At 40.6% G+C, this 16775-nt stretch overlaps 1 protein-coding gene across 1 annotated transcript in view; it reads right to left on the bottom strand.

Moving 5' to 3' along the window:
• NEB (nebulin) overlaps window positions 1-16775 on the bottom strand; it is a 135896-nt gene that overhangs the window by 74596 nt on the left and 44525 nt on the right. Inside the window, exons 49-69 of the mRNA XM_062578819.1 lie at window positions 16014-16325; window positions 15432-15635; window positions 14487-14591; window positions 14279-14386; window positions 13212-13523; window positions 12630-12833; window positions 11685-11789; window positions 11477-11584; window positions 10411-10722; window positions 9554-9757; window positions 8679-8783; window positions 7874-7981; window positions 7018-7329; window positions 6387-6590; window positions 5799-5903; window positions 5188-5295; window positions 3127-3438; window positions 2452-2655; window positions 1301-1405; window positions 1012-1119; window positions 319-630 (exon numbers count right to left, since the gene is read on the bottom strand). Of these exons, the coding sequence (XP_062434803.1) occupies window positions 319-630; window positions 1012-1119; window positions 1301-1405; window positions 2452-2655; window positions 3127-3438; window positions 5188-5295; window positions 5799-5903; window positions 6387-6590; window positions 7018-7329; window positions 7874-7981; window positions 8679-8783; window positions 9554-9757; window positions 10411-10722; window positions 11477-11584; window positions 11685-11789; window positions 12630-12833; window positions 13212-13523; window positions 14279-14386; window positions 14487-14591; window positions 15432-15635; window positions 16014-16325 (3957 nt within the window). The remainder of the gene's footprint in view (window positions 1-318; window positions 631-1011; window positions 1120-1300; window positions 1406-2451; window positions 2656-3126; window positions 3439-5187; window positions 5296-5798; window positions 5904-6386; window positions 6591-7017; window positions 7330-7873; window positions 7982-8678; window positions 8784-9553; window positions 9758-10410; window positions 10723-11476; window positions 11585-11684; window positions 11790-12629; window positions 12834-13211; window positions 13524-14278; window positions 14387-14486; window positions 14592-15431; window positions 15636-16013; window positions 16326-16775) is intronic.

The raw sequence follows: 16775 nt of genomic DNA, 5'->3' as shown, positions 1-16775 counted from the left end.
AATCAATGCTGCTTTGAAAATACACCCCACATGCAAATATGCGTTGGAATTCTGCAAGTTACACACCTTTCTAAAGACCAAAACCACATTTCAAACATACGTTTCACTTTTATGGGAACCGCCCAAAATACCTCTGGCCCCCATGCTGCAAACACTACAGATTTGGAAGGGACTGCACATGTGAATTAAATAAATAAATAAATACCAGAACCGATGGCAGGGATATGAACAAATGTTTGAAAGGATATCGGCCCACTCGCAAGCAAGCAGCCGCTCACACGCGTGCCTTTAAGCCTTGGTACAGTCACTCTCACTCACATCGCTCTGCAGGTCGTAGGCCTTCCTTGCTTGGATCACATCATTCTGGTCAGGCAAACACGTCCACTCGTGGAGGTAATGCCGGTAGTCAACATCACTGACCAGCGTCTGGCACTCCTTGGCTGCCCGCACAGCCATCATATCGACCGGTATGTGGACCCGGGACTTTGAATCGTGGTATGCCTTCCGGTAGATTCGGTCGTTCTGCATCATCATCACACGCGCGGCCCACGACAGTTTGGGATCCTCCTTGGCGGTTCGGCACCCAATGTAGTGCCCCTTCTGTTTCTCGTGGGTTTCTTTGTACTTGTACTGATGAAAGTGAAAGGTGGTGTTACAAAAAATAGTCATTCTGTGATGACTATTTCACATCATTTCATATCGCTACTAATCACTAATGGATTTTTTTCATGCGATGAGATATACATTTTTGAATTTCCTAACATGTTGTTCCTCTATAATTATTGGTATGTTGTACAGTATTTTATTATTTTCTATTATTATATTAATCTTAGCAATTGCATTGCAATGGGTTTTTTTCAGACATTGTTGCCCTTTATCCTGCACTTCATTCTACAGTAGTAGGCCTTGCAGAAGAATGTGGTTTATCACTATTTTTAACATGGTACTTAACTTGTTACTTGATTCGCATTTCACACAGTAACTACAAATGAATACAGAGGAAGAACATACATCACTTGCAATATCTCTTGATGCTTTTGCACTTCGGATTGGAATTGCATCAGCTCTCATGTCATAACCCTTCTTTTTGGCTTCGTCCCAGGCTTGTGTATAAAGTTTCTACACAAAAAAAGATGGAAAACACCTGTTGAACATTCAGAAGGATGGAAGTTCTACATTTCATTAATTTTTTTCTTATGAATGTTGCTAAAGCATATTTTAGAAGAAGATCTTTATGGTTAAAGAAATGCTACTTCTTTCTGAATTTTAATTATTTTCCAATATATTTAAATGCTCTTACTTGGCTAATATTAGCTGCATTGGCCTTTGCTAATAGTATTGTTGGTGTATCAGGCATTACATGAATTGAAGTTTTGTCAGCATCCCAGGCTTCTGTGTATAATCGCTAGAAAAGAAGAAAACAGATTGCTTTTAAGTTTCTTTATGTGTAACATGATAAAAAAATTGAAAGCAGCAATTATCAAAAATATGTCTACCTGTGATTTTTTTAAAAATTGATATTTTCAAGCAGGATAGGATATACGTGGATACAAACATACATTTTTCCACCTACCAAGAACAGCTAGCTAGTTTTAAATATCCTGATAAAATAAAGCATCTCAATGTAAAGCTCAAGTAGAAAACTTTGTCTTTCCCTCTTATTACTCAGGCTTAGTTGGTACAGCAATTTATTGGTTTAGTGTTGTTGGGAGTCTGCTGTAGGAGGAGAACTGTATTCATTACTCTTGTAAGAGCTGTTTGACCGATGTTTCTCCTTAAAGAGAAGGGATAGGTACTTTGGGATTTTGTTCCTTCAGGTCAGAGCTAAATGGCAGAAGCCTCATTGCTAAGGAACACAAGCTTTCTCCTCATAACTTGTTCATTTTGCAGTATCCGATGTTCAGTCAACCACAGAGCACTACAGCAGCTGCAGTATTTTGCTGCATCTTTTCTTGTAATATTGTCACAACACCATCTCCTCTAGACATACCCTTATCCCTTGTCTGGAACGTCATTTCTGTGGATTTCACAGTATTGTTTAAGAACTGCAAAGACATTCAGCCTGTTAAACCAGAGATGAGTTTTATGCTGTGAGCTGAAAAAACATTAAAGAAATAGAAAAACTATACTCAGCAGACACTTAGAAAAAAAAATAGTGATTCAGATGGGAGGAGGAGAAAAGGAAAATTAACCAACTTTTTGTTATTGCTTTTCACTAATATCTGATATAGGTGAAATTTTTCAGTTGTTTTTACTAAGTGTTCAGTTCAGATAAAGCCCTGAGGTACGACACTGTGCTCATATACAAAGGCTGACTTTGGGTATTCATCGTCTCTGAGTCCACAACAACGTGGTGTGTAGCATTACTTTGATTTTTGCATTTTCTGCCACCTGAACAAGTTCTACTAGTGATGTTAAAACACACAAACAAAAACAATCAAACAAACTTACCTTGTTCATCATCTCAGCATTTTGCTTGGCTAAGACCATGGCCAAAGAATCTGGCACACTAGTAAATTTAATCTGATCTGCTGGCTGACGATACTTCTTTTCACTCAGGATTTCTCCAGCTTTCTTTGCTTTCTCAATGTCCACAGAACCAATAGGTACCCATCCAATTCCCCTTAGCCATTCCAAATCTGATTTGTAAACAGCCTGAAAAGTTTTGAAAGTTCATCAGATATGTGCAGGTGTGATCAAATATTAAAATAATTATGAATAAGCATAGCCTATTCTATACCAGTAATTCTATATATTAATAGACAGTAGTTATATATTTATATTACAGTACATGTTTGTATTACAGTAGCAAGTATATATTTATATTTTGAGTACCAAGATATAGTTTTGATACTAATTTTTGAAGTATGTGTAAAATAATCATTAAATTACAAAGAAAGGAGTTAGTGAAGAACTCCACAAATATCACTGTTACACAGAAATTAAACTCAGAGTAAGGTCTCCGAAAATAGGATTTGGCAACACACGTTTGAAGACAGGATACAAAATTTTCACCTCTATGAATATGTCTGACAAGAGAGATCTTGTTTCTGTGTATCTTTTAAAAATTACATTGTACAAGACAATACATTTAATTATGTATTAAAAGTTTAACAATTCGCTCACATCACTCTGTAGATCATAGGCCTTCTTAGCATGGATAACATCATTCTGGTCTGGCAGACAGATCCACTGATGCAGATAGTGGCGGTAATCAATATCACTGACCAGCTCCTGACATTTCTTTGCCAACACAATTCCCAGCATGTCCACCGGGCTACTGAAGTGCGTCTTTGTCTTCTCAAAGGCTTTCTTGTACTCCCTGTCACTCTGGATCTTGGCTACGTGCATAGACCACAGCATCTTCGGGTCATCCTCTATGTTCCGCGCTCCAATATGGTGGCCAAGCTGCTTGCGATAGCCTTCTTTGTATTTGTACTGAAATGAAATACATTTATATTCACATAGTACAAATTTCAAATTATAAGTGGTGCATATAGTTTAACACAATCATCAATATTTTGTTATAGATAGTATTACCTGATTTTTGCGTTCATACATTCAACTGAATGTATATATACGTATTGAATGTATTCATACATTTAATCAATGAAACATTTAATGTCACATGCTTTCTATAAGGTTTGATATCCCACATCCTTTCAATATTAAGATTAAAATGTAAAGGTTAACTTATTTTAAAAGTTTATCACAAAACACAGTCATTAAACTAATCTTTACTGGTCTTTATATTAACAGCTTATTTCCCAATGTTGATAGAACACTGAACAATCTTGAAAAAAAATGTTATCCTCTATCTCTTAGTGATGTTTTCTCAGCCTGGAAATGAAAACTATCATACTTATTGCATATTTTTATTTTTTATTTCTGTGTGCAGTCATCTTGATCCTCACTAAGGGATTCCATCAAAAGTGTATTTCCCTAGAAAACGCAATAGTTTAGAATTCTTAACACTGACTTATTAATGTATTTATTTTAGTGGAAACATTTGAGTAGGAATAGAATTAATCCTTAGACTATACCACAAAATCACAGGTTGAAGTTGGAAGGCACCTCAGCTAGTCCAACCTCCCTGCTCAAGCAGGGTCACCTAGAGCATGGTAGACAGGGTTGCATCCAAGTGGGCCTTGAACATCTCCAGAGAAGGAGACTCCACAACCTCTCTGGGCAACCTGTGCCAGTGCTCTCTCATTCCCACAGTGAAGAAATTCCCCCTCATGTTCAGGCAGAACTTCCTGTGCTTCAGTTTGTGCCCGTTGTCTCTTGCCCTGTCACATGGCACTACTGTTTGTCCCCATCCCCTTGACACACTCCCTTCAGGTACTTGTACACAATGATAAGATCCCCCCTCAGTCTTTGCTTCCCCAGGCTGAAGAGGCCCAGCTCTTGCAGCCGTTCCTCATGGGACAGATATTCCAGTCCCTTAATCATCTTTGTAGCCCTACGCTGGACTCTCTCCAGTAACCCCATGTCTCTCTTGTACTGGGGAGCCCAGAACTGGACACAGTTCTCGAGATGAGGCCTCACCAGGGCTGAGGAGATGGGCACTATCACCTCCCTCGACCTGCTGGCAGCTCTCTTCCTAATGCAACCCAGGAGACCATTGGCCTTCTTGGCCACAAGGGCACATTGCTGGCTCGTGGTCAATCTGTAATCCACCAGCACTCCCAGGTCTTTCTCTGCAGAGCTGCTCTCCAGCAGGTCAGCCCCCAGCTTGTACTGGTGCCTGGGGTTATTTTTCCCTAGGTGCAGGACTCTGCACTTGCCCTTGTTGAACCTCAGGAGGTTTCTCTCTGCCCAGCTCTCCAGCCTGTCCAGGTCTCTCTGAATGGCAGCACAGCCCTCAGGTGTATCAGCCACTCCTTCCAGCTTGGTAACATCAGCAAACTTGCTGAGGAGGCACTCTGTCCTTTCATCCAGGTCAAAAGACTATTAAAAGACTAAAAGACTATTTTCTTACTTATTACTGCAATATATACTTCATATATAAAAAATACTGGCTGCTCTTTCCTTTCATGCACTAAAGGCATGCAGTAGAGTCAGTAGATCGCAATATTATGTATGCATTTATAAAATGTTAAGATGTAACATTAGAGACAATGGAACAAAAATTTTGACTGCTTTGCATTATCAAAGCCATAAAGATACGGTAAAAAGACTGCTTACATCACTGGCAATCTCTCTGGATGCCTTGGCAGCTTGGATAGGAATGGCATCAAAACGCAGATCATGACCCTTCTTCTTCGATTCCTCCAAAGCCAGTTTGTACACTTTCTGTAAGAAAAATATTAATATTTTTGTTTCAAAATCAGAAAATACACCCACTTCAGTTAAACACATTTACGTAAAAAACAAATTAAGTCCCTAAATTATATTGTTCATGCTCAGATAGTTTAAAAATCTGAACATAGCTCTACCTTCTCTAGAATGTTAGAAAACACAGATTCCGAAGAGCTTCTTATCTTATGATAGATGCTTAGAAACAGGAAATAATTTTGGGAAGGGAAAGAAAGAAATATTCTAATATTTAAATTATTTATTTCCCTGGCTTTCTGTGAGAAATACTTCTAGTCTATTGCAGATAATATATTAAGAAAAAAATTAGATACCTAGGAGGTAACTTACAGCAAAAGAACAACCCTGATTTTAGCAGTATAGCTGGTCACTTGTGAAGCTACATAGTTTGATAACATGACAATACTAACTGAAAAGCCAGAGATGACAGAATTGTACTTCTCAGAAATCATTTAATCCTTTCAGCTCTTCAGTTTACTCACCTGACTGTAGTTCATTTGGTTTTGCTTAGCTAGTAGAATTTCTGGTGTGTCAGGCATAACATGAATCATAGTCTTGTCTTTATTCCACGCTTCAGTGTATAAACGCTAAGAAAGAATACAGAAAGAGATTAATGCTGTTTTCTAATAAAAGTTAAATATTAGTAATTTAGGTAGAACACATAGGAGACTAGATAAAACCACAGGTAACACAGCAGGAATAAATGCTTTTATATTTACACTCAAGTAGAGGAACTACTATAATAAAAGAATTTATCTGAGAAAAATCACCAAAACTGTTCTAGAAAACTGTCAAAATACTTTAGAAGAAGAAATAAACTTACAGTATTATTACTGCTAACTGCACAGACATGCCAAAGAAAGGATTAAAGAGCAGTATGCAAATATCATTACAAACTTGAGCCTTCTATTACATGTCTTTACTAGTTTTGATTAAAAAAGCAGAACATGACTTCAAAAATGTATCAGATCTAAACTTCAGCATTACTTTAAATCATTATATTTGTAGTGGTGTGTCTCTAAGGTTTAGGCAGAGAGTGCTGATATGTAACTTAACAAACCCAGACTCACCTTATTCATTGTCTCTGCATTCTGCTTGGCTAAGACCATCTCCAGAGAATCAGTGACACTAGTAAACTTGATTGTGTCTGGAGGCTGACGGTACACTTTATCACTCAAAATCTCTCCTGCTTTCTTGGCTTTTTCAACATCCAAGGAACCAATTGGGACCCAGCCAATGCCCCGCAGCCATTCAAGGTCTGACTTGTAGTAATTCTATTACAAAATAAATAAGTAAATAAATAAATAAAAGGTTATTCTAATAACACTAATGAAATTTACTCAGTGCCTCTTTTTGCAACTATGTAAGTTTCACTATCAACATTTAATTCAACCAAATCTCTAATCACAGAAAAAAATCTCAGAAAAAATTCCTGTATTTCAATTGGATTCAGAGTTAAGCCATTATCTAAGTTTCACACAATACCAAATGAAAAATAGCCCTAATTTAGGAATTAGGCAATTTCATTTAAATATCGACCATTTAGCATATCCTGCAGGAGATCTAAGTTGCAAGTAGCCACAGAAATTAAAAATACATCTTCAAAATTTCGTTTTGCTGCATTGGCATGTGATGACATAATCCACCAACATAAAATATTAAGTATGTTCCTCCTCAAAAATAATATCAAAAGGCACTCACATCACTCTGTAGATCATAGGCCTTCTTAGCATGGATAACATCATTCTGGTCTGGCAGACAGATCCACTGATGCAGATAGTGGCGGTAATCAATATCACTGACCAGCTCCTGACATTTCTTTGCCAACACAATTCCCAGCATGTCCACCGGGCTACTGAAGTGCGTCTTTGTCTTCTCAAAGGCTTTCTTGTACTCCCTGTCACTCTGGATCTTGGCTACGTGCATAGACCACAGCATCTTCGGGTCATCCTCTATGTTCCGCGCTCCAATATGGTGGCCAAGCTGCTTGCGATAGCCTTCTTTGTATTTGTACTGAAATATAAATCCAGGTATTATATCCCTTTAAGTATATACATCTCAGTTACTCATTTTAAAAAAGTTCTACTAATAATCTTTAAAAAGTTCTCTATAATCCAGTCACCAAGAATCTCTTCAAGCAATTTCTAACAACATGGATTCTCAGATAAAACTGCTGAAATTTGAATTAGAACTCTATATAAAGTAAGAATATATTTTGAAAAATCACTTTTCTCTATTTTTAATGAGAAATAATTCCAATTTACACTGACTATATTTTTTATGATTTTATTGAAGAAATAGGTTTGCAAGCTAAAACATTTAATGTGACAAACACATTATACTGTTCATATAACTTCTTCGTATTATTTAATTTTTACATTCATGTCTTCATACACACACCCACACACACACACACACACATATATAAATTTACTTCCCAAAAAATACTTTTCAATATCATTATTTAACTAAAATGCCTTTTACAGAATCTAAAAATTTTCAGGTTGCTAAGATCAAACATCAATATACAAAGAAACAAAAATGTATAGTCACTTACATCACTGGCAATTTCTCTGGATGCTTTGGCAGCTTGAATGGGAATAGCATCTCCTCGCAAGTCATGGCCTTTCTTTTTTGCTTCTTCCATGGCATGTTTATAAAGTTTCTATGTGAGGAATTAAATAACATGATTCTTGTAACTAAACTCCATATATTACATTCTCTGCAAAACTGATTGCTCGACAGTAGAGTGATGGAACAACGTTAAGATTTATTCTAATCTAGCTTTACCCAAGTTTTTTAACACAAAGGTTCAGATCATTAGCTGACATTAATTTTTATCAAATGAAGATCTTTGACAAATAAATTAGCTATTTTTTCTTTCAATTCTTTAACTAACATAATATAGAATACAATTTTACAGATAAAGCATTCCTCTCATATAAGCAGATTGAAATTTACTCTTAAAAGCCACCTCTTGTTAATGTAAATTTATTTGCCTAAACTAACATTGAACATTGGGATCACTGCTCTTAAGAACTGTTATGAAAATAACTTTTTTGATATTTCCAATGCTGGAGTAAATTTTGCACATTCCCAACAAGAGCACAACAACAGAAAGGACTCAAAAATTCACTGGAGACACACAATATCTCATAGAGTATGCTCTAAACACTGCTCACCAGTGTATGCTTAGATCACTGTACAGACATGCAAAAAATGTTTTTAAAGTCAGAATCTTGAGGATGATTATTGGGGGCTAATTAAAAAAATAGAGAGCACCATCTATATCAGGTTTATCAAAATATTGATGGCACAGCCATGATACAAACTGGATATATTTGCAGCACAAATACACTCACCGCACTGTAGTTTTGCATATTCTGTTTTGCCAGTGTGATTTCAGGTGTGTCAGGCATTATATGGATTTGTGTCTTGTCTTTATCCCAGGCCTCAGTATATAAACGCTACGATAGAAATAACATATGTTTAAAAAAATAAGGAAAAAAAGATAACTACCCAGAAATTTCATAAAAAATAAGGAGCATTACAGAGCTCTACTCCATGTGAAATCTAAAAAAACTTATTCTTTCTACAACAATGAGATTTCATATTCATGCCTCTAGATAATTTATATCCAGATAAAGCTTTTTTCAATGTAGAAGGGGTTCTGTTAAAAAAAAAGGCTTAAAATAAGGTTTTCTAAGGAATGCTAATCAGATATACAGAGATCTATACTCTAAGGACAAGTCCTGAACCAAAGAGAAAATGGTTTTATTGACATAAATAGGACTGAGATCAGGCCACAGATTCCAAAAAGCTCTTTAAATCTAAGTAATATGCTGAACTATTTTAAAACATGGATATTTCAGACAGCTCTAAAACAATTAGTTTATTAATTACTAGGTTACTGAATAAAATTTATATACAGTAAGATTTATTAGACAAATTGTTATATAAATTATCAGATGAAAATGATTACTAGATAAGCACTGGAGTATGCAAAAAGGTTCACACTAAATTGACAACTACAATTTAACATGGTAACTTGGAACAGCTTATAAAATTAGCACATGCTAAAAATAAGTTGCCTACTGATTATCAAGAATGTAACTTATACTTCTAAAGCTTTGCAGTGTTGAAACCTCATGCAGAAAACAGAAACACACTGCTAGTCCTGTGTCTCTAAAGTTTAGGCAGAGAGTGCTGATATGTAACTTAACAAACCCAGACTCACCTTATTCATCATCTCTGCATTCTGCTTGGCTAAGACCATCTCCAGAGAATCAGTGACACTAGTAAACTTGATTGTGTCTGGAGGCTGACGGTACACTTTATCACTCAAAATCTCTCCTGCTTTCTTGGCTTTTTCAACATCCAAGGAACCAATTGGGACCCAGCCAATGCCCCGCAGCCATTCAAGGTCTGACTTGTAGTAATTCTATTGCAAAAAAATAGAGGCAGTTGTCTCATTAACTTTTCATACATCTCATCTCATACGAATATAGCTTACTCTCTGGAAGTCCCCTAGTCCTCCTAGCTCTATATGCTGAAAACTAAGTTTTAGCAAACCAGATTCAGATTTCAGTCCTTATCTTCAATGGGTATCATTTAACCAACAAAACATTGTAGAATGGTTGAAAAGTAACGGTGAGATTAAGACAAAACCTTGAAAGTCAGTAGAACATTATACTAGAAGATTTATTCTCAGCAAATATAAAATTTTCACTAGGAAGAGCATGTCCTGACTTAGATCATTTTCCTCAACAAGCAATGAAGAATTTCTGTCCACTGCAATCATGCAATGAAACAAACAAACAAAAAAAATTCCGTAATACTACTGTGCCTTTATATATGCAGTTACTCTGTGCGTAAAACCTCATAACAAACAACCGTTATACTTCACAGATCCATTCGTTTCTAAAAATCTTCTAACCTTGCCTTAAAAGGGCAAAAAAAAAAAAAAAAAAAAAAACAAAAAAACGCATGTGTAGAAACAATATCTGAGAGAGAATGTTCAAGGAGCTTCTAGAGTTAATATTCCAAGGAAATTATATTTTCTTAGAACTTCGATACTTATCTCTGAGTACTCACATCACTCTGTAGATCATAGGCCTTCTTAGCATGGATAACATCATTCTGGTCTGGCAGACAGGTCCACTGATGCAGATAGTGGCGGTAATCAATATCACTGACCAGCTCCTGACATTTCTTTGCCAACACAATTCCCAGCATGTCCACCGGGCTACTGAAGTGCGTCTTTGTCTTCTCAAAGGCTTTCTTGTACTCCCTGTCACTCTGGACCTTGGCTACGTGCATAGACCACAGCATCTTCGGGTCATCCTCTATGTTCCGCGCTCCAATATGGTGGCCAAGCTGCTTACGATAGCCTTCTTTATACTTATACTGGAGGTAAAAAGATGTTCAGTGAGATTCAGAGGGTTTTTCTTCATCTTTTAAGAACAAACTCTGTGGTACAACCTGCAAAGGACTTAACGTCCGAAACTACAGAGAATTTAGAGCGAAAAGGCATTCAGCTGATGAACTGCAGTATGCAGCTACAACAGCATTCCTCTAGCATCCTCTACTTGATTTATCACCTTCACATTTGCCAAGGCCCTTCCTGATCTACAGATTAAGACATACTCTTAATATAAAGAAGCATGTTTGAGTATGCAAAATCTCCAATTTCTGACATCAATAGAAAAGATTAATAGTTCTACTAACTTTCCCTATTCTACTCCACACAGAATCAGTTAGTACCTTTCAAATACTACAACCGAAAAAGGTCCTTTTCAATTTCTAACAGGGAAAAGGTAAAATTGGAAGATCTTAGGGCAATGTTAGAAGACGAACTATGGATATCAAATAAATGGAAGAAGATTTAATATCAATACCTAATTATCAAAGAAACTGACGCTGATAGAAAACAAACTGCAATATATAAATTAGAAACAATAACATATTAAAAAACTGTAGCCTACAGTCAAGATGCATTTGTAGATTTTTGTGAAATAAAAGATGAAAGTAGAGGTGAAAAGTATAAATTCCTGAAAACTACGTGGAAAACAAATATATAAAGAAATAGTAGCACAGACTTTAACAGCAAGCACTCAGACAGTCCGAGGAGGCGTGCCACTAAGGCCTCCCATGTACTTACATCACTTGCAATATCTCTGGAAGCTTTTGCAGCCTTGATAGGAATGGCATCTGCTCGCAGGTCATACCCCTTTTTCTTCTCTTCTTCCATAGCAAGCTTGTACAGTTTCTGAAAGAAAAACGAGCGTTGCCCACGTGCCTCAAACAACACCGCCCCCTGGGCCACCACTGTCCAAGGGTGGCCATTTAGCTCCAGCTGAAACACCTACCTCGCTGTAGTTCAGTCTGTTCTGCTGCGCTAGCAAAATATCAGGCGTGTCTGGCATAATGTGAACGCTGGTTTTATCCTTCTCCCAAGCTGACGTGTATGAGCGCTGGAAAAGTGAGCACCACGTGAGCTAAGATCTCACAAGCACAAGCAAATTACTCAGAGACTGAACTAGCTGAAGGACCTGCAGCAAGGGCCTCTCCTTTGCACTGGCTCATGCACCCCGGCAGCACTCACGCACTACAGGAGCAGGCAGCCGGAGGCAGGAAGAAAGGTGCTTCCCTCTGCTGAAACCCTCCCCCCACACAGGCCCACACATCTGCTCCAGCGCACCCTGGGCGTTAGGGACTAAACAGCATGGGCGCTTGCTGATGGCCCAACTGAAGGCGCGTGGTGTTGTCCTACTCATTTCTGCAGCACCCTGCTGCCTCAGCCAAGTCAAAAGAGCAAGACATAGGAAACAGCAGAACAGCTACACCTAGCCAAGGCAACTCAGCCTTTGCATTCTGCAGCAAAGCTCAACCAAGATGCTTATGTAAGAATCCCAACCACTCATGCAGGGGGCCCTTGAAGAGGCAAACTCAAGGATAACTGCCCTCCCGCCCCCTTAACCACAACAGAACGTGATGCCATCTCTAACAGGAACACGTACCCCCTTTTCTTGCAAAACCAGCCTCCAATCAACCAAAGCCAAGTGCGAGCCTCTTGGCATACCTCTTCCTTTCCAGAGGCTTTCTAATGCTTAACTCGCTTCTGTTCAGCATGGCACCCAAACCCTGCTCCAAATTACTCACAACAGAACACACTCCAAAACAGTGAGCACAAACCCCTGCGGCCGTAGGGCACAATACCCCACTAGCAAAACCCAGGCCCTGGCAGGAGAGCCAGCCAGTGACCAGGTAAAGGCACCCATTTCCTTTCAACTGCAAACACTAGCAAACCTCACCTGGTTCATCATCTCAGAGTTGTGCTTCGCCAGAACCATTGACATAGAGTCAGCAGGGCTCGTGAATTTGATGGTGTCCGGGTGCTGCCGATACTTCTTGTCACTCAGGATGAGGCATGCTCGCTTATTCTTCTCATCGTCCAACGAACCACTTGGCAACCAGCCAATGCCCCTCAGCCACTGGAGATCGGACTTGTACACAATCTGCACGTAGAGACAAAGACACAGAGTAGCTCAGCAACCTCCTCCACCCACGCAAAAGCTCCTTCCCACCAAGGGAGGCTACACCTAGCAAAGCAGACTCCCCAGGTTCAATCTGCCAGCCAGCAGGACAGAATCCCAGTAAGCTCAGCACACCAAAAGAAAGGTGCCTGATGCAAACTGTGACTGTGAGGTACGACCCACGCAACCTTCACCCTCACCGGGCCCAGTCAGAAACACCTGGCAAGTCAGTATGGGCATGGAACAGGCTCACAGATTAGGCCTAGATTTTAACACTCCTCCCCTTGCACCTTCTCCACCAATGGAACAAACCACACCTGAAACATCCAACGGGATCAAGTCCAGTAAAGAAATACTTACATCGCTCTGCAGGTCATACATTTTCCTCGCTTGTACAACATCATTCTGGTCCGGCAGACAGGTCCACCGATGCAGAGGATGCTTGTAATCAATATCACTGACCAGCTCCTGACATTTCTTTGCCAACACAATTCCCAGCATGTCCACCGGGCTACTGAAGTGCGTCTTTGTCTTCTCAAAGGCTTTCTTGTACTCCCTGTCACTCTGGACCTTGGCTACGTGCATAGACCACAGCATCTTCGGGTCATCCTCTATGTTCCGCGCTCCAATATGGTGGCCAAGCTGCTTACGATAGCCTTCTTTATACTTATACTGGAGGTAAAAAAGATGTTCAGTGAGATTCAGAGGGTTTTTCTTCATCTTTTAAGAACAAACTCTGTGGTACAACCTGCAAAGGACTTAACGTCCGAAACTACAGAGAATTTAGAGCGAAAAGGCATTCAGTTGATGAACTGCAGTATGCAGCTACAACAGCATTCCTCTAGCATCCTCTACTTGATTTATCACCTTCACATTTGCCAAGGCCCTTCCTGATCTACAGATTAAGACATACTCTTAATATAAAGAAGCATGTTTGAGTATGCAAAATCTCCAATTTCTGACATCAATAGAAAAGATTAATAGTTCTACTAACTTTCCCTATTCTACTCCACACAGAATCAGTTAGTACCTTTCAAATACTACAACCGAAAAAGGTCCTTTTCAATTTCTAACAGGGAAAAGGTAAAATTGGAAGATCTTAGGGCAATGTTAGAAGACGAACTATGGATATCAAATAAATGGAAGAAGATTTAATATCAATACCTAATTATCAAAGAAACTGACGCTGACAGAAAACAAACTGCAATATATAAATTAGAAACAATAACATATTAAAAAACTGTAGCCTACAGTCAAGATGCATTTGTAGATTTTTGTGAAATAAAAGATGAAAGTAGAGGTGAAAAGTATAAATTCCTGAAAACTACGTGGAAAACAAATATATAAAGAAATAGTAGCACAGACTTTAACAGCAAGCACTCAGACAGTCCGAGGAGGCGTGCCACTAAGGCCTCCCATGTACTTACATCACTTGCAATATCTCTGGAAGCTTTTGCAGCCTTGATAGGAATGGCATCTGCTCGCAGGTCATACCCCTTTTTCTTCTCTTCTTCCATAGCAAGCTTGTACAGTTTCTGAAAGAAAAACGAGCGTTGCCCACGTGCCTCAAACAACACCGCCCCCTGGGCCACCACTGTCCAAGGGTGGCCATTTAGCTCCAGCTGAAACACCTACCTCGCTGTAGTTCAGTCTGTTCTGCTGCGCTAGCAAAATATCAGGCGTGTCTGGCATAATGTGAACGCTGGTTTTATCCTTCTCCCAAGCTGACGTGTATGAGCGCTGGAAAAGTGAGCACCACGTGAGCTAAGATCTCACAAGCACAAGCAAATTACTCAGAGACTGAACTAGCTGAAGGACCTGCAGCAAGGGCCTCTCCTTTGCACTGGCTCATGCACCCCGGCAGCACTCACGCACTACAGGAGCAGGCAGCCGGAGGCAGGAAGAAAGGTGCTTCCCTCTGCTGAAACCCTCCCCCCACACAGGCCCACACATCTGCTCCAGCGCACCCCGGGCGTTAGGGACTAAACAGCATGGGCGCTTGCTGATGGCCCAACTGAAGGCGCGTGGTGTTGTCCTACTCATTTCTGCAGCACCCTGCTGCCTCAGCCAAGTCAAAAGAGCAAGACATAGGAAACAGCAGAACAGCTACACCTAGCCAAGGCAACTCAGCCTTTGCATTCTGCAGCAAAGCTCAACCAAGATGCTTATGTAAGAATCCCAACCACTCATGCAGGGGGCCCTTGAAGAGGCAAACTCAAGGATAACTGCCCTCCCGCCCCCTTAACCACAACAGAACGTGATGCCATCTCTAACAGGAACACGTACCCCCTTTTCTTGCAAAACCAGCCTCCAATCAACCAAAGCCAAGTGCGAGCCTCTTGGCATACCTCTTCCTTTCCAGAGGCTTTCTAATGCTTAACTCGCTTCTGTTCAGCATGGCACCCAAACCCTGCTCCAAATTACTCACAACAGAACACACTCCAAAACAGTGAGCACAAACCCCTGCGGCCGTAGGGCACAATACCCCACTAGCAAAACCCAGGCCCTGGCAGGAGAGCCAGCCAGTGACCAGGTAAAGGCACCCATTTCCTTTCAACTGCAAACACTAGCAAACCTCACCTGGTTCATCATCTCAGAGTTGTGCTTCGCCAGAACCATTGACATAGAGTCAGCAGGGCTCGTGAATTTGATGGTGTCCGGGTGCTGCCGATACTTCTTGTCACTCAGGATGAGGCATGCTCGCTTATTCTTCTCATCGTCCAACGAACCACTTGGCAACCAGCCAATGCCCCTCAGCCACTGGAGATCGGACTTGTACACAATCTGCACGTAGAGACAAAGACACAGAGTAGCTCAGCAACCTCCTCCACCCACGCAAAAGCTCCTTCCCACCAAGGGAGGCTACACCTAGCAAAGCAGACTCCCCAGGTTCAATCTGCCAGCCAGCAGGACAGAATCCCAGTAAGCTCAGCACACCAAAAGAAAGGTGCCTGATGCAAACTGTGACTGTGAGGTACGACCCACGCAACCTTCACCCTCACCGGGCCCAGTCAGAAACACCTGGCAAGTCAGTATGGGCATGGAACAGGCTCACAGATTAGGCCTAGATTTTAACACTCCTCCCCTTGCACCTTCTCCACCAATGGAACAAACCACACCTGAAACATCCAACGGGATCAAGTCCAGTAAAGAAATACTTACATCGCTCTGCAGGTCATACATTTTCCTCGCTTGTACAACATCATTCTGGTCCGGCAGACAGGTCCACCGATGCAGAGGATGCTTGTAATCAATATCACTGACCAGCTCCTGACATTTCTTTGCCAACACAATTCCCAGCATGTCCACCGGGCTACTGAAGTGCGTCTTTGTCTTCTCAAAGGCTTTCTTGTACTCCCTGTCACTCTGGATCTTGGCTACGTGCATAGACCACAGCATCTTCGGGTCATCCTCTATGTTCCGCGCTCCAATATGGTGGCCAAGCTGCTTGCGATAGCCTTCTTTATACCTGTACTGTAGGGTCAAAGAAGATCCCAAGTTACAGGTTAGCTGCTCTCTCCTCTTATGACATTACATGGTGCGAAGCTCTGCAGACAACCGCTTTGCTCTTTGCACCTTGTGGGATCACCAGGTAAACAACCATCCTCGACAGCATAGGCCTACAAGGTGCAGCACTTCTATCTCACTCCACGTCTATGCAGGGACACTGGAGATCCACCCGGCAACTCCAATCAAGCTAGCCTTGAACGAGTAGCAATACATAGAATCCAGCACAGAGGGTCACCACCCAACTTAAGCATCCCTGCTGGGAGGCCAGAGGAAACAGCTGGCATGCAAAATGGAGGGAAATACACCAGACTGCTTCTACAGGCAGACTGGACTGCAGCCTGTACTGCCCTGCCTGCACTCACCTACATGGCCCACAGTAGCTGCCACACTGCATTGCACCAAGCTCTTTTCCAT

The sequence above is a fragment of the Rhea pennata genome, chromosome 6 (assembly GCF_028389875.1).
Source record: "Rhea pennata isolate bPtePen1 chromosome 6, bPtePen1.pri, whole genome shotgun sequence".
NCBI lineage: Eukaryota > Metazoa > Chordata > Aves > Rheiformes > Rheidae > Rhea > Rhea pennata.
The sequence above is the reverse complement of the archived record's forward strand: the minus strand, read 5'-3'. Positions and strand labels throughout refer to the sequence as shown.